The sequence below is a fragment of the Melozone crissalis genome, unplaced genomic scaffold (assembly GCF_028551555.1).
Source record: "Melozone crissalis strain CALT ecotype California unplaced genomic scaffold, PUWL_Pcris_2 ptg000017l_1, whole genome shotgun sequence".
Classification (NCBI taxonomy): Eukaryota; Metazoa; Chordata; class Aves; order Passeriformes; family Passerellidae; genus Melozone; species Melozone crissalis.
In genome coordinates this window covers 619012-639058 of record NW_026535795.1, presented here as the reverse complement: position 1 = coordinate 639058, position 20047 = coordinate 619012, and the positions used below count along the sequence as shown (strand labels likewise).

Sequence of the window (20047 nt, the reverse complement as noted above, 5' to 3'; positions counted from 1 at the left end):
AGCCTCTGCCCCGTGTGCCGCCCCTCGCAGCCCGGGCCAGCCGGGTCTGACAGGCAGGGCACTGACCTGGAAGAGCCTCTCGGACCCCCTTGGAAGGGCTCCCTTGCAGCAGGCATGAGGCTGTGCATGTGATAACCCTTTTTGTTCAGCCACGCTGAACTTGTAAAACATGCTTGAAAAATCAGGTCTGTGGTTTTTTTGGGGGGAATAGCCAAAACAGCAGAACCTGTTCTCTTTTTCTCCATCAAAGTCAGGGCAGGCAATGCAGTTTGTGGTGTGTGAACTGAGTCAGTAGATCCATTACTCTTAAGTTGTTTTTTGACAGTTTCCAATGGGTACTCTCCAATGGGTATAATCTCCTAATTTGCAAGACTAACAAATCAATGATTTCAAAATCTATTTAACTGGTATTTGATGTGTATGGAAATTTAAAATCCAAATCCCGCCTGTCTCCTGTTCTCTGCTGTGGTCTGATTGTATTCTAGATTGCTTCCAGCTGGTGAAGGACAGCACTGGTGAACTCCCTACTGACTGCATTTCCTCGGCAGTGCCACTCCACGTGTCCCCATTTTCCTGCGTGTCCTGTGGCTGCCTGCTGGAGCAGGATGCCCAGGCTGGTGGCAGGGCCTGCCTGCAGTGGAGGATTTCCTTTGTCTCCTGCAGCAGTTCCAGTTCCCATGGCCCAGGGGATGAGGAGTTGTCCCCATGTCCTTCCCTGCCCTCCTGCTTCAAGGACAGTGCTGGGGAGGTTCTGCCTGTTTTTTCCTCTCCCTTGCTCGCCCAAGCGTTCACTTAATTCTAATTTATTATTTTTCTTAACGAAAGCTCTCCCTCTGTTTGTTCATCCTGATCCTCCATGAGCACTGGGCTCAGGCTCTGGGATTCCTGATGCCTTCGGAGGGTGTCCAGGAGGCAGGAATTCCCACCCCTTTGTCTCCTAATGAACAGAAGGAACAAGCGCCGTGCTGTGAGTGTTTGGAAGTGCAAATGTTTGCTGTGGTAGCAGCAGCCGGTGCTGCCAGCCCCGAGGTCGGGTCGGCTGCTGAAGAGCCTTTGATTGCTCATTTGTGGTGGCTGCGTTTGTGCTCTGCCTGCTCGGAACGTGCTGCCGGCGGATCCCCGCTCCTCCGGGGAGCCTTTGTGCCGATCCTGGTGAGGGGAGCGGGATGGGGAGAGCGGACTGGCCGGAGATGGGCACGGAGGGGTGGAAAATAGCCAGGATGTGCAGCCGTGTGTAATCGCATCTCCTGAATGGCAATTAAAGCAGGAGAGTCTGGATCTCTCGAGGAAGGGTAATATTTAACTTGGGCAAGTGCTTGTTATGCTCTGTGCTCCAGCCTGCACGTGTCACTGTGCCCTTCCTCAGAGAGAGCTGCGGCAGAGACCTGCATTGCTCTTGGGATTTGCAGAGCCCGGTGTGATTTTACAGCCATCCCTGCATTGCTGCCCCCTGCATTACATTACACAGGTAACTGTGTGCTCCTGGCTCTCCCCTGCTCGGAGCTGGGTTGGCACGTGTTGGCACTGCACCTGGCCTGGCACCGCTGCTAGCCCTGCCTGCTGCTGGGGTGCAGAGCTCCTTCCTTGGCTGCTTTGGGGCTGTGGGTGTTCTATGAGTTCCCTTCTGGGCTTTCCCGTGTGTGCAGAGCACGTTGTGCTCCCCTTGCTGGGTATCCTAAAGCAGTGCAGTGGCACAAACACCTCCGTGCAGGCAGCTGTGGGAGTGCAAACGGAAGTTGCCACCTTAAATGTGTACCTGAAAAATTTAGAGTCTCTTAGTATAATACGGATTTTCCTCCCCATGCGGAGGCTTCCCCAGGGTCATTTTTCTGTAAGACAATTCAGGTACAAATTTTCCATATTCAGGTTTTGACTGAGTGTCGCTTTAGCCTCCCATCTTCCTGCTTGCTGTGTGCACGTGCAAGCTGCCAACTCGCCAATTTTGGGAACAAGTGGTTTGTAATTACCAGCTCAGTGCTGCTGCTGCACTGTTAATTCTTAGACCATTTAATGTATCAAATTATTCCTTCCTGTGCTATTTAGAGGCAAAGGGCTAAGTAACAGTGATGGCATTAATATTAAATTCTCTAAAACTAATAGGAACCTCTTATTTAATTGTTCTGGCACTCAGCATGTCTGGGGAATAGAGTGCCACTGGAAAGCTAATGGAGACAGAGGTCTCATGGTGTATTAACGCTGGGATGCTGCTACTTTTCCTAGTTGGGTTATTTATGAGTTAAGACTATCATAACTGTCTATCAGTGCCTTAGAGGCTTACTTTGATTAAACCCCTTTATTTTGCTAATGCTAATGGAGCTGGATTGATGCTGGGGATCTGCGGGGAGAGCTTAGCAAAAGGCTTAGCGCAGACATGACTGGGCTGGTTTTGCTGTCTCTGGGCCCTGCGGGAGGTGTCTGCAGCAGGCAGGACCCCCCAGCCCTGCAGGGTGACCTGGGCACCCACCCTGCTGCCTGTGGGACCCTCATCCCTTCCCAGTCACTGCTGCATCTCCCGTGTGAGGTGTCCCATGAGCTCTGCTGGGCACCTTGTGCCCGCTCCCAGCATCTGGCAGAGTGTTCAGCAGGAGTTTCCCTGGTGGCGCACTGGTTTGTGACTGTGCAGGTTGAAATGGGGGCTCTGGGGGCCAGCAGGGATTGTCCTTGCTGGTACAGGGCTCCAGGTGCTGGCAGGAGAAGGCTGCACGTAGCAGTGAGACCCTGATGAGCCCGAAGAGCCCCTCCGTGCTTCTGCAGCGCGAGTGCACTAATGAATGGGAAAATGCTGAATGTGACAGAAAGCCCTAAGTGTCAAAGCAGAGGAAGGCTGGCTCCTTCCTCAGGAAAGCCTGGCTGCCGTGCTGGGCGCTGATACTGCTGCAGGCATGCAGGGCTGCTGTGAGCCCCTTGGCCCCTCTTCCTGCCCCGGCTGCAGGGGCTGAGTCCCCCAGCCCGGGGCTCCCCGCTGTCCCTGCAGCTGCAGGAAGGTCCCGTGCCAGGGCCAGCAGTGGGACGTGTCAGTCTGCCCCTGTCCTGTGTCGGGGGCTGGCACAGATCACAGTCAGTCCTCTTCCAAATCAGCTCCCAAGCTGCAAATTACCCTGTTGCCTCTTCCAGTATGTATCATCATGATGAAACTAATTTTCCATGGGAGAGTCAGCTGTTTCTTGATTAGAAGTGCTCCGAAAATACTAACAGAGAAATGATTACAGGAAGACTTCAGTGCTCATTTATGTAATTGGACTTTACTTCCCTGGCTGAAGTTGTTGCATCCACTCCTGGCTGGAGTGAGCACTGGCTCTCCCAGTTTGCTTGTGAGCAGAGAGGTTAGGGTGCAGCATCCCAAGGGGTGCCATGCCCTGGGGTGCAGCCTCCTGCCTCTGTTCCAGCTGGTGACAAGCTGTCCTGTTTTCTGTGTGTTTAAATCACAGCAGGGTTGTCTTGTCCTTTAATGAACCAACAAGAATAATCTTCAGGCAGTTATTTGAGCAAATGGATTCTTAAATTCTGCTTGTTTTCTGGGTGGGGAGTGAGGATTTGCTGGAAATTAATAGGAGAAGGAGCAGCTCCCCTCTCCCGTGCTGTCCCTGTCCAGCTGCCCAGTGGCAGCAGCCGGGCTGTTGGCACTCCGTGCTGTGCTCTGCAGCCCCGCATGCTCGCAGGGAAGGAAGGCAGAAGGCCGATGCAATTTCCGAGATCATCCTGTGTGACGAGATTAGCAATATTTCACAACAGGGAGAATTGCTTTCTGGCTGAGCCGCGGCGCAGGCCAAGCCCAGCACGAGCCTGTGTCTGCAGCAGGGAATGCTCGGGGTGATGGGCATCTGCTCTGGGAAACGCCTCTGGGTACAGGGGCCCTGGGCTCTGCAGGCCCGGCCAGGTCAGGCTTAATAAATTTAAAACATGGCTAATTTGCTCATCAAAAGAGCAGTAAATGGAGGAGGAGTGAGATTTGAGCTCGGTACAGCGATTCCCAAATGTTGGTGCAGCCCCAGCCCTGGCCACAGCAGCCCCTGGAGCTAATCTGAGTACCGTGCGTGCACAGGGAGTGAAGTGTTTACAATAACGTGGTTTAAATCCGATTTTCTGACCTGAAAGAATTGCATGTTCTGGATAAACACAGTGTTTGTGAAGCTTATCCCATGCAGGCGGCTTTGGGGGTAGGAGAAGGGGCTCTGGTCATGGGGGACTGTTGATGTTGGGCGTTTGGGGTGTTGATGGCACACCGTCCTTGGCCAGGTATCTCTTAATCATCTGCGTAAAGGGGTTAATATGTGAAGAGGCCACTGCTGCCGACACAAAGCTGGCGTTGTTGCTGGCCGCGGCCCTGGGTGCTGTGACGGCCTGCTCGGGATTGCCGGAGCAGCCCGGCCCTGCGAGCCGTGTCATGTGGCTGCGGCGGGGCCGGCTCGCTCTGCGCCGCGCGGGAACAAACGGCGCTTTCAGCCGCCCGCCGAGCCCCTGTGCCTCAAACGCACCGGGGCTGCGCGCTCATCTGTCTCTGCTGCTCTTTCATGCTTCACCAAACCTGGATCTGCTTTACCCAGCCAGCAGAAGCATAATGAAGTAGAAAGTGAAATTACTTGATCAGCATCAGCGAGCTGTTTTCCGGCGCTGGCCCAGCTCCGTGTGCGCTGGGAGATGCGGACGGGCTGCCCCTTCCTGCGGCACCTGGGCCCGAGAGCAGCCCGGCTGAGCGCCTCCAGCCCCCGCGCCTCTGTGCCGGGGAGAGGAGCCGTGCCCGCCTCCTGAGCGGGCTCAGTGTCTGTGGGAGGGCTGCCCGAGCCGCCTGGAGGCGGTGCCGGGCTGCGGTGCCCTGCCCCGCTCAGTCCGTGCACTGCCCGGAGGGATGCTGTGCCCGTGGCTGCATGCCCTGCCATGCACTGCCCGGCTCTGAGGGTTGCTGTGCCCATGGCTACGTGCCCTGCCCAGCTCTAGGGGATGCTGTGCCCGTGGCTGCATGCCCTGCCCGGCTCCGGGGATGCTGTGCCCGTGGCTGCATGCCCTGCTTGCTGCTGCCTGCTGGTAGGGCCTGGTGCCAGCAGCAGGGTCGCTGCTGTCACTGGGCAGGACGCGGCCTTGGGGACCAGGTGCCCCAAGCACCAACGTGGTGGTGGCACACCCGAGGCCGGGCTGTGGCTGGGCCTTGCTGAGAAGCTGCACCAGAGCTCACTCTGATTTGAGCTGTAGCTGCCACCAGCTGACCTGGCGGCCACTCTGGTTGCAGAGCTGGCCCCAGAACAGGTGGCTGAGCCAAGAGGGTTTGAGCTTTGTCTGAGGCAGCTCCTGCTCATTGCTGTGAAACCGCTGGCTTAAGGTGCCATCACTGCCCCACTGCAAAGGGTACACACGTGGGAAGGGAGGGGCTGGAAATGGACATTCAAAATTGTATTTCAAGGTGTTTAATTGCCAAGCACTTCATGCAGTTGACCCCCTTCATTATGAAAATCCAGTGATTCCCCATGGCTCAGAGACAGGGTGGGCATGGGCAGCAGCTGGGCAGGGCTCTGGGCATGACGTGGGGCTCCATCCCCCTTTCAAATATTTACTTTACTGTGTGAAAACAAAATACATTTGGGATTGGGAAATGTATCTGGGCAGCCTTTCTGGAGCTGCCTCAGTGTGTGGGTGCAGAAGGGGGGCGGCTGTGGGGGTGCAGGGTGTGTACCCCGGGTGGGGACCCTGCTCTCCTGTGGCAGTGCCATATCCAACCTGTGCTCCCGGTGCCTCCAGCCATGGCTGTGCCTTCCTGGTGCTGGTGGCTGCTGGTGTCAGGCTGTGATATGCCTGCTGTACAAATGACCTGTCTGGCTTGGGTGTTTCCTGGTGACATTGCATCAGCTACTGCCCTCCTCTGAGCAGGGTCTCTGTTGTTTCCTTGGCCCAGTGCCCTCTTTATCCCTCCTGGAGTGTCTTTTGACCTGGTTTTTTAATTACTAGTGCAGAATAGGCCTTCTAGCTTGCCCCTTCTCAGTATCTTCATGTCAAGATTTTATTTGTTTTCCGCTTCATTCTTAACCCTCAAACTCCACCAAGAGGGCTGTGGCTGGCACCGTGATGCTGGCGAGGGGTGCTGTGCATGGTGTCTGTCCTGCTGCCCCTGTGGGTGTCTGTCCTGCCCTGCCATGGGAGCTGCTGGGGGCACAGGGCTGTGCTTGCTGCTGTTGCTTTGGAGCCTGGTGCTGCCAGCTGGGTGTCAGCTTAAACTGAAACCTAATCGGGCTCAGCCTGAGCTGTGCCAGGGCACGGGGTCAGCAGGAGAGGAGAGGGGGAAGGAATGTGGCTGGGGAGCTGCCCTGGGGACCCAGGGCCTGTGCTGCTGCCTGCCCAGGGGTGTGACATGCTGGGGGCTCGGAGCCTGGCATGGGGATGCTTTTTGTGGTGCTTTTTGTGGTGCCTCTGCCAGGCAAGTGCCAGCCCTCGGTGCTGCAGTCTGGAACAGCTGCCCTTCTCCAGGCACACAGCTGGGTTTCCTGTTATAATGATATTTCCTAATTAAACCTCCCTAATTAAGCAGCCAAAGGTGCTGTTGGTGAAGCTGCAGTGCTGTCTCACAGCCTGTGGGTTGTGGTAGTCAGGTTTGGCTGGGTATGTTCCCCTTGTCACCAGCTGGGTTCCCACACCTGCCCTACGCCTCCGCTGCCCAATTCCCTGCCCTTCCCAGCTCTGCTGCAGCACATGCAGCCCAGGGATCCTTCTGGCATGGCAGCTGAAATCGAGCAGGAGGCTGCCAGTGCTTCCAAAAGACCCTGATTTCTTTTCCCTGCAAAAGCTGCTGCTGATGGAAATATTCCTTTTCCTTCCTCCTTGCAGTGAACACCTACCTCTTCATGATGCAAGCCCAAGGCATCATGATCCGTGAGAACATGCGAACTATAGGAGCTCAGGTGTACGAGCAGGTGGTCCGCAGTGCCTATGCCAAGAGGAACAGCAGCGTCAATGACTCAGGTACTTCTTGAATAACTGAAATTTCGATTCAAGGTCCCATTCTCATTGAAAATTAAGGTGAAGGCATTAATTTATACTGGTAAATGCAGGGTGGAAGCTTTGATTAATTGTCTGCAGCTTTTATTTTTAAATATAAAATATATATGTAACATTGAAATACCCTATATATAGAGAGACACTGTCAAAACATAAAAATTTTATTTATTTATTTATATATGTAAAAAGTTCAAATGCTTCTAACTTGTATAAGGAGTGAAAATCTTGTAAGGTCTGAAGTGATGGGATTTGATCTGAAAACCTCTTTGCTTTCCAGGAATTCAACTTGTAGCTTCAACCAGTCTCAGGGTAAACACTTTCAACTCAGTGCAAGGATCAGGTTTCATATTTAAAGAATACCATCCCAGGCGTGCGCCTGCGCAGAGCCCTGGCTGTGGGCACGTGGAGGAGCTGTGCCCGTGAGCTTCACTCTTCCCGTGCGAGTATGAACCGAGCTGGCTTGGCTGGAGATCTGCCACAAATAATCTGCTGAGCTCTGGGCAGGATGTGGGGAGCGGAGCGCAGGCTCGCCCTCCCAGCCCCTCATCATCCCCACACAGGAGCACGTGGGGCTCCGAGCTGCGCTGTCAGCGTGGTGCAGCGGGGCAGAGCTGCCCTGGCTGTGTGCGAGGCACTGCTGCTGGGCTGGGGACACCAGCCTGTCCCCTCCCTGCTGGCACGTCCCCACGCGCCGGGGCTGTTGGCACCAGGCTGGCGTGGGGCGCTCGGCTCCTCGCCCGCCGGGGTTCGGCAGCAGAGCAGGGGCTGACAGAGTTTTACAAGGCAGGATCATTTTCTCATTAGCAGCAGTATGAGCCGTGTCCTTGGTGCCCAGCCTGCTGAGGTGCAGCCACCAGTTCAGCTGTGCCCTGGCTGGGATGGCACGGGAGGGGAATTATCGACTTAGGAGGAGATGAACACCCCGGGTCACCCCTGTGCTGCACCAAGTCAGCCAGGGCAGCCACCCCGGGCTATTTTTGAGACTGGAAACATCAAGTAAAGCAGAGGCAGGGTGAGGAAGTGGCTGATCCCCTGAAGGGAGGAGAGTTAGAGGCTCCATTACTGCTGCTGGAGGTGGTGAGAGCCTTCATCCTGCTGGGGCTGTGGCCTGGGGGGCATCAGGTGATGCAGGAACCTGTGTCCCCCTGCAGCAGGCTGGGAGCTGGCGACCACAGTGCCACTGACACCAGTGCTGCTGCTGCTGCCGGACCGGGCTTTGCTTGAACCTCGTCCCAGTCAGTCCCAGCTGCGCAGGCACGCGAGGACACTGTCCCTGCCCAGGAGCCCCAGCCACGAGGACAGTTTTAGCACATGGGAGCACCGTGCGCCGTCCTTGGGTGACCTTCCCTGGCAGGCAGGTCAGGGCAGGCGCAGGATGGCTGGTGGTGGCGTCTGGAAGGCACTTGGTGCTGTGGCCACAAGGACTGCACTAACACTGGGGTCAGAACCTTCTCTCCCTGACAGATTTTGGGTGTCACTGCCTGGGGAATGCACTGTCCCATGGCAGCGAGGCCCTGTGACAGCTGCGAGAGGAAACCCAGCACAAAAGGCAGCCCTCGGTAAAACAGAGCAGTTGAGCTTCACTGTGGGCAGGGACCCGGGCTGAGTACCGCGGGTGTGCTCTGGTAATGGGAGTTTACCGGGAAAATTGCTTCTGGAAATTTGGAACAGTATCAAGCAACCAAAATAACATCTATCCTACTTGAGAAGCCCTTAGGTTCTGTGTACAGCCCATCTTGAGTTTTGAGATAGTTTGGATACTGTTTACTTGAGTGAATAAACAAGGTTACTGACATGATGTTACATACTAGCACCCACAGCAAGCGGCTTGCTCAGGTGGAAAACCCTCAAACATCCTCAGGTGCAGGCTGGGGGGCTGCCCGGGAGGTGCAGGGATGTTAAAGGGGATGGGGAGCTCGGGGGCTCCTCTGCTCTTGCACGGCAGGAAGCAGAGGGAAGTGTGTGTGTAATGTGAGAGTTTGTATTGATCCTTTGAGGAGGATTCCAGGCAGGATTGCCCTGTGCAGGGTACTGCACTGGCAGTCCTAGCTGGCATTGAGACTTGCCTCTCTCCTGCTGGGAAAGGCCCTGCTGGAGGAGCACATCTGCCCTTGCTGTGCCGGGGTCCTTCAGGGACGAGGCACTGGTAGCTTTTCCTTTCAAGAGTCACGTGCTCCTTTGAATGCTCAAAATTCCTCCTCTGGCCAGAAAATGCAAATGTTTCTTTGGTGCGGCGCTAAGGCTGCTGGGGCTCCTGCAGACACCTGTCCCAGGATGGCGATGAGCACCCAGCTGGGTTGCAGGGCTAGAGCACGTTCCACTGGGGACACAGCTGTGCTGTTGGGGACATCCTCAGCTGAGGCTAACTTTGGAGTCTGCTCACAGTAGCATGGGGAGGTGGCTGGAAATCACAGATCTATAGCTCATATGAAAGCTCCTCTCCTTTTTTTCTTTTCCCCCCCCAGATTATCCTCTTGATCTGAGCCACAATGACACCTTTCTGCAAGCCACAACGTTTCTTCCTGAAGACTTTACCTACTTCCCCAACAATACGTGTCCTGAGAGGCTCCCTTCTATGAGTGAGTGGCATTCCTGTCGCCCCGTGCCCGTCTCCTGCTCCCCATGGCTTTGGAGGGCTCTCAGTGGCATTCCCAGCCTCACCACCACTGCACCTTTCCCTGCCAGGCACCTGGGGATGAATGGGAGCACTGTTCAGAGCCAGCTCCCTCCTGGGAAATCATTGTTTACCCACCCTCAGGAATTAATCCCTGCTGTGTCGGAGGCATGTCTCCCGGCTGAAGTAGGAGCCCATTGCCTGGCAAACACAAACAAAAGAGGGATTGTGTGCTGGGAGCCGGTGGAAAGGCTCTGCCAGCCCTTTTCCAGGGGCAGTGACGGCGGGGTGGCTCCCTGTGCCTCGGCAGTGCTGCCAGCCCCGAGCTGTGCCAGGGCTGCTGTGGGACATGGGCTGGGCCCTGGGGGAAATGCTTCACCAAAGCTGCCCTCAGGTGGAAAACGGGGCTTCTGGGGGCAAATGTTTCCAAAGGGGGGAACGCTCTCTGCTGAGGTGGGAGGTTTAGTCTGCTGGAAACACGCAGGGAGGAGCAGAGGGGTACCCCTGGCGTGGGGCTCTCATGGAGAGCTGCATCCAACAGCAGCCACAAAGGCTGAGGACGCTGAGGTGTTACAGCAGCAGCATTTCCTAATTGCTTTTGCTGGGGCTGGAGGAAAGAAGCTGAGAGCTGGAGATGGAGGACAGGGATGGAGCGATTGCTGCCCCAACACCACAGCAGGTCCTCACCTCTCTGCTTCTCCTGCTCCACAGAGGGCCCCATTGATGTAAATATGAGCGAGATCACCATGGAGGACATCCACCAGTTCTTCTCCAAAGACCCTTCCATCAAGCTGGGAGGGCACTGGAAGCCGAGTGACTGCCTGCCTCGCTGGAAGGTAACTGGGAGCTGGGCAGCAGGAGGGCGTTCATGGGAGCGCCTCTGCTGTGCTGCATCCTCACAGCAGTGATGGGGGAGCTCTGAACTGTGCGAGTGCAGTGCCCAGGGAAGGAATAGTCAACTCAAGGGCTGCTTCAGTGTCCCCAGTGCTGGGCAGAGAGGACAAGGGGGCACTGCAGGTCTCCCTTCTCAAGGTGACGCTGAATTTTTGCAAAGCAACAATTCCTCAAAAACTGGATAGGAAATCCATGTTTTTGGAGTTGGGAGGGTTTCAGGCTGGTCTGCGTGGGAGAGCTTGGAGTGCTTGGTCAGTGCTGCTCCTGCTCCTCCAGCCCCAGCCCAGCCCAGCTGCTGCCCAGCCCGGCGTGGGGCAGTGGGTAAGGGCCTGTTCTCTGCTCTCAGGTGGCGATCCTGATCCCATTCCGCAATCGCTACGAGCACCTGCCCGTCCTCTTCAGACACCTCATTCCCATGCTGCAGCGGCAGCGCTTGCAGTTCGCCTTCTACGTCGTGGAGCAGGTGAGGCAGGGGCAGGCACAGCTCTGCCCTGTCCCAGGAGTGTCCCTGCCAGGTCACACCTCTGGCGTGCCAGGTGCAGGCTCATGCTGCAATGTGTAAGTTGTCCCGTTCTGTCCAAAAGGGGCACAGCTAAGAGATTACTGGTGCCTGGAAATTAGTGGTTTTATATGAAAAATAGAAATTGGGGACTTGTGTTGTTGGGGTTTTTTTGCTTGTTTGTTTGGGTTTTTTTTAATTGTGTTTAGTAGGAGTTATTTTTTAAAGAAAGCTTTGGACCAGGTATTTGCAGTTTTTTTGTATATCCCTGCAGTGGTTCCAGGCAGCATCCCCTAGGCACAGAAATGGCCTGACCAGAGTTAGGCATGTCGTGTAGAACATGAGTGTTATTTCATGTGTACGTGGACCTCTCACTTAAGCTGTTTGGCTTCATCCACACAATAAATGTGCCTCCATATTTAGATCTAGCTAAAACAGATTGATCAAAATTGGAGTTTTTTCCAAGTGTCTGAGAAACAAGGCTTCAGCATCTTTATTTTTACTCCTGTATTGTAAATTGGATATTGCAGTGTTGGTTGATCTCACCGGTCTGCTCCACTACATCACTTCTTTCATGGTGCCAGTATGGGAGCTGGTTGCCCTCTGCAGTTTTCTAGGCAGGGCTGGGAACACGCACAGAGCAAGAACTGCAGGGACTCCTCTTGAGAAGGAACTTTCTCCCTGCCAGGCTGGAAACCAACCCTTCAACCGTGCCATGCTCTTCAACGTTGGCTTTCGGGAAGCAATGAAGGACTTGGACTGGGACTGCCTCATCTTCCATGACGTGGACCACATACCAGAGAACGACCGTAACTACTACGGCTGTGGGCAGATGCCCAGGCACTTCGCAGCCAAGCTGGATAAGTACATGTACCTGTAAGCACTGCTCTTCTCCCTGCTGCCACAACTGCTGAGGGCACAGTGATAGATTTCATTTATCTATTTTTAAGGCAGAAAATGAGTCTGGGTTTTTTTCTCAGGCTTTGTGCAAAGGGAGCGTGAGAGGAAATGTCAGAGCGTCCTCAGGGCTGGGGCTGTCCCATGGCAGCTGGGAGAGCCCCATGCAGGGGGCTCTGCCCTGACAGGGGGCTCTGCCCTGACCCTTCTCTCCTGCTCAGGCTCCCGTACAACGAGTTCTTCGGGGGCGTGAGTGGCCTCACTGTCGAGCAGTTCCAGAAGATCAACGGGTTCCCCAACGCCTTCTGGGGCTGGGGTGGCGAGGATGACGACCTCTGGAACAGGTACGGGCACTGTGGGCCCCGTGGTGGTTCTGTGAACTGGGCCTGGCACTGATGCTCTGAGGGGACAATTGCCACCCTGGGCAGGGGCACTGATGCTCTGAGGGGACAATTGCCACCCTGGGCAGGGGCTGGGCTGGCTGTGCCTGCCTGGCCGTGCTGGCTCTGTGGGCAGGGGCTGCCCCAGGCTGCAGGGCAGTGTGTGGGAAGCAGAGGGGTGCTGGCTGGGAGGGTGCTGGCTCTGTGCAGTGTCCCACTCTGAGACCAGCTCTGTGCAGTGTCCCAGGCCCGGCTCTGTGCAGTGTCCCAGGCCTGACTCTGTGCAGTGTCCCAGGCCCAGCTCTGTGCAGTGTCCCAGGCCCGGCTCTGTGCAGTGTCCCAGGCCTGACTCTGTGCAGTGTCCCAGGCCTGACTCTGTGCAGTGTCCCAGGCCCGGCTCTGTGCAGTGTCCCAGGCCCGGCTCTGTGCAGTGTCCCACTCTGAGACCAGGTCTGTGCAGTGTCCCAGGCCCGGCTCTGTGCAGTGTCCCAGGCCCGGCTCTGTGCAGTGTCCCACTCTGAGGCCCGGCTCTGTGCAGTGTCCCAGGCCCGGCTCTGTGCAGTGTCCCAGGCCCGGCTCTGTGCAGTGTCCCAGGCCCGGCTCTGTGCAGTGTCCCACTCTGAGGCCCAGCTCTGTGCAGTGTCCCACTCTGAGGCCCGGCTCTGTGCAGTGTCCCAGGCCTGGCTCTGTGCAGTGTCCCAGGCCCGGCTCTGTGCAGTGTCCCAGGCCTGGCTCTGTGCAGTGTCCCACTCCCAGGCCTGGCTCTCTGCAGTGTCCCACTCTGAGGCCCGGCTCTGTGCAGTGTCCCAGGCCTGACTCTGTGCAGTGTCCCAGGCCCGGCTCTGTGCAGTGTCCCAGGCCCGGCTCTGTGCAGTGTCCCACTCTGAGGCCCAGCTCTGTGCAGTGTCCCAGGCCCGGCTCTGTGCAGTGTCCCAGGCCCGGCTCTGTGCAGTGTCCCACTCTGAGGCCCAGCTCTGTGCAGTGTCCCAGGCCTGGCTCTGTGCAGTGTCCCAGGCCCGGCTCTGTGCAGTGTCCCAGGCCCGGCTCTGTGCAGTGTCCCACTCTGAGGCCCGGCTCTGTGCAGTGTCCCAGGCCCGGCTCTGTGCAGTGTCCCACTCTGAGGCCCGGCTCTGTGCAGTGTCCCAGGCCCAGCTCTGTGCAGTGTCCCAGGCCCGGCTCTGTGCAGTGTCCCAGGCCCGGCTCTGTGCAGTGTCCCACTCTGAGGCCCGGCTCTGTGCAGCGTCCCAGGCCCGGCTCTGTGCAGTGTCCCAGGCCCGGCTCTGTGCAGTGTCTCACTCTGAGGCCCGGCTCTGTGCAGTGTCCCAGGCCCAGCTCTGTGCAGTGTCCCAGGCCCGGCTCTCTGCAGTGTCCCACGCTGCTGCTGAGCGGGCCCCGAGGTGCTGAGGGACGTGCCTGAGCCCAGGGCAGCGGGAGGTTTGTGTGGCTGCTCCGTGGGTGGGAAGGCTGAGCCATGGCCCCAGGAGCTCTGAGTGCAGCCCTGAAGCACTGCCAGCACAGCAAACACAACGGGTGATTATTTTTTGTTTATTTTATTTTATTTCTCCCCTTTCTAATGCAGAGTGCAGTATGCAGGCTACTCGGTGACTCGACCAGAAGGAGACACAGGGAAATATAAATCAATTCCCCACCATCATCGGGGTGAAGTGCAGTTCCTAGGAAGGCAAGTAAATTTTTTTAAGAATCCTAATACATCTTTCACAAACAACTTCAGGAATTAACACTTGTAGCTGAGCAGCTGCTGGACAAGCAGTGCAGGCTCTGTTCTGCAGAGGGGCTGTAAGCTGCTGCTGCAGAGATTTGAGCTATCTGCTGGTCTTCTTTTGCAGCAGACTCATTTTTGGGGGTGTTTCCATTTGAGTTTCCATCTTTAGCCCTACTTTTCATTTCTCTGTTGCACAGAATGCAGCCAGTCAGAGATGCTTCTCTGACTTCACTCTTGAAAAAGAGAAGTTGCTTTTGGTTCAAAAAAACCATATTTAGTCAAACCAGTGAAGCATGGCAGGTTGATAATGCCATGGGACTGAGCTCTGGTTCCTGGTACTTCCCCCTTTGTTCTCAGCCAGCACCTTCCCCTGCCTCATGGCACAGCCCTTCCCTGGTCCCTTCTCTGTGCCCAGGTCATAGCCCAGCTCCCGCTCGCCCTGGGGCCTCCAGGCCCCCAGCACTGTGCTGAAGGGAGTCTCTGTCCTGCTGAGATATTTCTGCCTATTTTCCTCTCACAACCCTCCTCTTTCTATTTCCTCATGCTGCCTCTCAGTGTGTTTGAGGCTGCTTTTGTGCACCAGCTGCAGTTTCCTTCCCTATATCACCATTCCGCTGGTTTTACTTCCTTGCCCCCATCCCTCAGACTAAAGCCATTTAGTTCTGTTCTTGTTCATGTCTGGTTTCATAAAGGTGGCAAGGACCACGTCCCACTTCAGCTCTGTCTCCCTGGGATGATGTGGAAGGTGGGCTTGGCAGGACCCCTTTGGGGAGGTGCCACAGGTTGTTTTGGCAGCTGAGTGCTTGCTGGTGGCACAGTGAGCATTTTGCCCTTTATCAAGGGATGGACTTCTCTGGAATTTTCTGGTATTTACTAACACAGGCTATTTAAATGTGATGGTTGCCTTTATTAAGGACTCAGAAGTTCATTGCTTTGTAGCTGCTCCTGGGCCTGGCTCTTTGAACGGTGTTCTGGTAGTCCCGGGAGGAGTTTGCAGGTGCTGTGAGATCCATGAAGTGACTCTGGCCTCTGGTTCTCGTTGCACAGGTACGCCTTGCTGAGGAAGTCAAAAGAAAGGCAAGCCCTGGACGGCCTCAATAACTTGAACTACTTTCCAAACGTCACATATGACGCCTTGTATAAGAACATCACTGTTAACCTGACACCGGAGCTGGCTCTGGTGACCGAATATTAAGAGCAGAAAATAACTTTGCTCTGCCCTCCACCAAGAAAGCACCACGCTAGACTTTCTTTTCCAAGGGTTATTGAGGACAAGCAACACTTTGTCGAATGAAGGATCACAGTATTTTGGAGAATGAGGCTGAAAGTGCACGCACAAATTGCCCTAGCTGTACCAATCCAGACCGATACCTGGGCAGTGAGCTCAGCAGTCTCTTTATTTTTTCTGCCACTTGCTTTCTGGGTTTCAGGACAACCGTTCGACCTGCTGCTCTCGTCTCCACATTCCTCCTCTAGCAATCTCTGGCACTGGGACTCTCCTGGGATGTGCTCTCTCCTCCGGGAAGCGGCTCAGCTGAGGGACTCTGGCTGCTTGGCAGTGAACGTCGCGAGCAATTTGGGTGGCAACTGCCCTGGTGGGAGATCAGACGATTTCTGATGCCATTCTTCTATGTCTGTGCGGTTTTTTAAATGACCTGCTTGAAGTACATACAACAGAATCGCTTCTTAAAGAAGTGTAAGTGTAAATATGCTGTGTAAATCGCCCCTTTTTATTTTTCTCCTATGGCTCAAGTCCAAGCGAGAGGTTTACATACAGTCACTCATTTTAGTCCTGAGTTCTGAAAACACTTGTGTGAGCATCACTGTACTTGTGCAAGGTGTTCCCTTTTAAGCCAGTGAGCCTGCTCGCATGATCCCAGCTGGGCATTTGCAGAAATGTTTGTGGGCCAGAGCCCAGAACCTTCCAGTGCAGTGGGTGAGAAATACAGCCGGGTCATCACTCATTCCAGAAACCACAGGGCTGGCTTGTTCAGGGAGGGTGAGGAAATGGGAATATTTATTACAAACCCTCCCTTTTCTGTCGCTTTTGCAGCGTGATGTGCAATGAGTCCAAAAGCCCTGTGGAAGGCAGTCCTGTGGCTGTGGCTCTGTCCCACTGACAGCAGGGCTGAGCCAGAGGGGCTGGGATGGAGCCACTGCTCCCATGTGAGCCCTTCCCACAGCAGCTTGCCCTCACTCTGGAACGTGCTGGAATGGTTGGGGAGGTTGGTTTAGTTTGTATTTATTGTGTAAATCCAACACAGAGGTGCTGTCAGGGGCAGGCAGCACCTTGTGCTGTCCCCCTCGGTACCTGGCAGCACTGGCATGGGCATAGCCATGGGGCGGGGTCCCAGCTCAGTGAGAGACATGAAGGACATGTGAAAATATGAGGACTGGGAGCCAGAGCTGGGTCTGACAGCCCATCCAGCCACCCAATGCCATCCCTCTGTCCTTCACACCGTGGGCAGGCTGCACTTCGGGCCCTGTCCCCACGGACACGGTCCAGCCCTTACACAGCACTGACACCACCACTTTCACTGGACCTCTCTGACTTCAAAGTAAATGCATTGGGTGTTGGTTTTAGTTTGTATTTCCACACAACAAGGGCGGGTACTTGACCTCTGAAGGACTTCAGCTCTTTCATTGCATTGTTTGCCTTCGGTTTCCTTAACTTCTCATGGTTTACACTGTTTCCTCAGTTCTGTGGACGTATGATCCCCATACGCATCTGTGGTGGGTGTGACTGCCCAGGGCATTCCTAACCTGTATCCAGAAAACGTTAGTTTAGAAAACACAAGTTTTGTGTAGATCTTATCGGCCGGCATGAGAGGACAGCGAGCCTGCCCTTGAAAAGCGCTGATGAGTTTGTAACTAAGTTTTAAAGTCTCTGAACTTACATGTGCTTTAAACTCGCTTCCCGAGGGGATTCAGCCTGGTTATTTATAGGCAGAGGTGAGGATTTGCTTTTTCTGGCGCATACAGCAATAAAGACTTTTGCTTCGGAGTCTTGATCTGTAATTCACGTGGACCCTTTCCGGGTGTTGAACCCGCGTTGCCCTGCCCCTCTTTTCTTTCATCTTGAGACCTTGCTAGAAACCTGTCTTTGTTTAATGGTGCTTCAAACAAGGAATGTATTTCAACTAGTCCAAGTTCACTACCCCGGAATCATGCACGTGTGTGTGAGTAAGTGTTGAACTACCTTAGTTGGGATCCTCAGCCTTCCATGTCCCTGACAGCCGGCGCACCTGGTGTGGAACAAAAGCCGTTACCTCTGCTCAGAACTGCACTCTGCGGTTGGCACAGAAGGGTCCATCCCCAGCAGCATCCCATCCTTCCTTCTAACCACGCTGAGTTTTTGTTCCCTTTTTAAAATGTGGATTATCTGAAAATGTGCACTGTTACTCTTATCAGCTATGTCAAATACTGTATAGTAAATGTAACTGTTAAAAACATACTGTCAAGCGCATGTGCTGTTATGGTGTAAAAATTCTTGTATTAAGGAGAACTTGTACATATTCTGGCAGCTGAAGTTCGACAAGGCCATTCGTTTGCCCCTTCCACGTCAGCGCCGTCGCTCAGCCCTGCTGGAGGGCAGGTCCTGTGCGATGCTGATTTATTTTTTTAAATGAGCCATGTGGATTTTATTTGCAAAACTATTTATTGACAGTTAATTCTCCATAAAGCTCTGCTTCTCTAAGGGAGGTACCGTCTGAGCATCGGCCGCGCACTTCAGGCCCCTCACCATCAGAAGTGGCTTTAAACTCTCAAGCAGCTTTCCATCATCATGGCTTTTGAGCTTACTGTTATGTTTTTAAGAGGTGCCAGGGGGACATTTTTGCACTGAAGATTAGTGTTTTACAATACACACACACTTCTCAGCAAAGCAATCCTTTGTGTCATTACATTTATTTACCCATGTGTTTGTACATTTTTGTATTTGTTAATTTATGAATGATTTTTTCAGTAAAAAATACATATCCAAGAACAGAGATTGCAGTGCTTTGCTTTTTTTATTTTTTTTTTTTTAGCAGGAGGCTGGGTGTGCTTTTTTGGTAGGAGGTGAGGTTTGTAAGCCCAGAGGGGTAAGTGCCAATGAGAGTTTGAGCAGTAAGGGTGAGCTCTTGATGCTAAAAGCTGGTAAGAAATTTCTCATTAGGACTGGCCAGAAATAAATTGAGTGTGAGATGTGAATGCTCCCCAAACTCTTCCTGATGTGTTGGTGCCTAAGCCTTTTCTCCAAGCATCTGCTCCAGTGTGGTTCTGATGGAGGGGTTGGCTGCCTTAGGGTGTTAGGAAGGCACTTGGCTGAAGGTGGTGCAGGACTGGTGCTGGGGACTGTTGGTAATTGCATTTTTGAACAACAAACCCAGGCAGGCAGACAAGCTTCCTTGCAGCAGCTTTAAAATATCTTTCTCCTGCTCTGCAGCATACAGGCATGCTAGAATAAATAGCTGGCAGCCCCGGGTTGCTCCAAGCCTTGCCTTTTTTTAGCTCTCCGTCTTCTGGGAAGCTTCCTCCCGCCCGCGGCGCTGGGCTGGAGCCGGGGGGTGTCGGGCTCCTTCCAGCGCTGCCCAGGCGCCCGCGGGAGGGAGGCAGGGAGGGTGCGAGCGCCGGGGCTCCTGCAGTGCCGGGGGCGGTGACCTGCTCTCCCCGCGGGCAGCGGCGCTCGGCTGCTCCCTCACCCCGCTGCCGCTGGCGGGGATGCGGATGGGCCGCGGCGGCCGAGCCCAACAGGCCGGGCCGGTCAGCCGGGAGAGCCGCAGGATGCCGGGACGCTCGTTTGGAAAAGCCGCAGGATGCCGGGACGCTCGGCTGGGAAATCCTCGCCATCAGCGCCGCCCCGAGCCGCACGGACGGTCCGAGGGCCGCGGGTGCGGTGCCACCTTCGGGACCCTCTTGCGCCACCACCCGCACGGCCGGGGCCGCCTGCTCACCTGCGCGGCACCTTCTGGTGGCCGTGAGCCCACGGGCCGCCGTGCGACAGGTGCCGTGCGCCTCCCCACCTCATCCCAGCGCTGCTGCCCTCCGTGGCGTTAGAGCAGCCAATGGCATTATTAATGCCAATTAATGGGGTGACAGCCCCGGATCCACACGGGTACCTGTGTGTATCAGGGGCTTTGTTATCAACAGCTGCCTCCAGCACAGGGCTCAGGGCTGATCGCTGAGCCTGACAAGCACATCCATTCACAGTTCAGAGCCGCTGCTGCGGCTGGAAACCTTTCCCAGGTGACCGAGCTGAGTAGCCTGGACACGGCCGGGCCGGCAGCCAGTCCTGGGGCGCACAGGGGTGACAGGGATGCCGTGCCTAACAGAGCTCGTTCCCGTGGGGGCTTAGAGCCTGTCGGGCGGTAAATGAACCACGGCCGGGCGTTACTGCAGCATAACGGGCAGTGACCGTCGGCACCGGGCCTGGAGGGAGCTCGGGCTGTGCCTGGGGCAGCTCCCCGAGCCCGGGTCACCTCCGCTGGGGAGCCCCTGCCAGGCTCGGTCCACGTCGCTGCCGGGGGCGTTCGGAGCCTGGTGCGAGCCCCGCTCCTCAGGATGGGCTGCGCTGGGGCTGCCCGGCCACGGCTGGTGAGCGACGGGGACCCTGGGGCGAGCGGAAAGGGCTCAGCCCCAAACCAGCCCGGGCTGCCGGAGGAGGGGAGCCCCGGGCCCCGGAGCCGCAGCCGGCTCAGCTCAACAAGCCGCAGGTGGGCTGGAGGCTCGGTGCCCCAGAACCGGGCACTGGGCAGCGGGGCTGGGCTGGGGGCACCGAGCGGGGCCGGGCTTTGGGGCGGGGCCGGGCTTTGGGGCGGGGCCGGGCTTTGGGGCGGGGCCGGGCTTTGGGGCCGGGCCGGGCTTTGGGGCGGGGCCGGGCCGGGCCGGCGGCGCGCGCTCCCACAGCGATCTCTGGCGGCGCCGGCAGGAGCGGCCCCGGCCCGGCCCGGCTGCGGGGCTGCCGCGCGGGTCCGTCCCCGCGCCCCCCGTCCCTGTGTCCCCGTGTCCCCGTGTCCCCGCGCCCCCCGTCCCTGTGTCCCCGTGTCCCCGTGCCCCCCGTCCCTGTGTCCCCGTGTCTC

The 20047-nt window shown here is 55.9% G+C and overlaps 1 protein-coding gene across 1 annotated transcript in view; it reads left to right on the top strand.

Moving 5' to 3' along the window:
- The window catches only part of B4GALT5 (beta-1,4-galactosyltransferase 5), a 32881-nt gene extending 14902 nt beyond the window's left edge, over positions 1-17979 (top strand). Inside the window, exons 2-9 of the mRNA XM_054274454.1 lie at positions 6811-6945; positions 9447-9560; positions 10307-10431; positions 10836-10952; positions 11677-11864; positions 12107-12229; positions 13845-13946; positions 15036-17979. Coding sequence (XP_054130429.1) covers positions 6811-6945; positions 9447-9560; positions 10307-10431; positions 10836-10952; positions 11677-11864; positions 12107-12229; positions 13845-13946; positions 15036-15183 — 1052 coding nt within the window. The 3' untranslated portion in view covers positions 15184-17979. The remainder of the gene's footprint in view (positions 1-6810; positions 6946-9446; positions 9561-10306; positions 10432-10835; positions 10953-11676; positions 11865-12106; positions 12230-13844; positions 13947-15035) is intronic.
- Positions 17980-20047: the final 2068 nt, after the last annotated feature.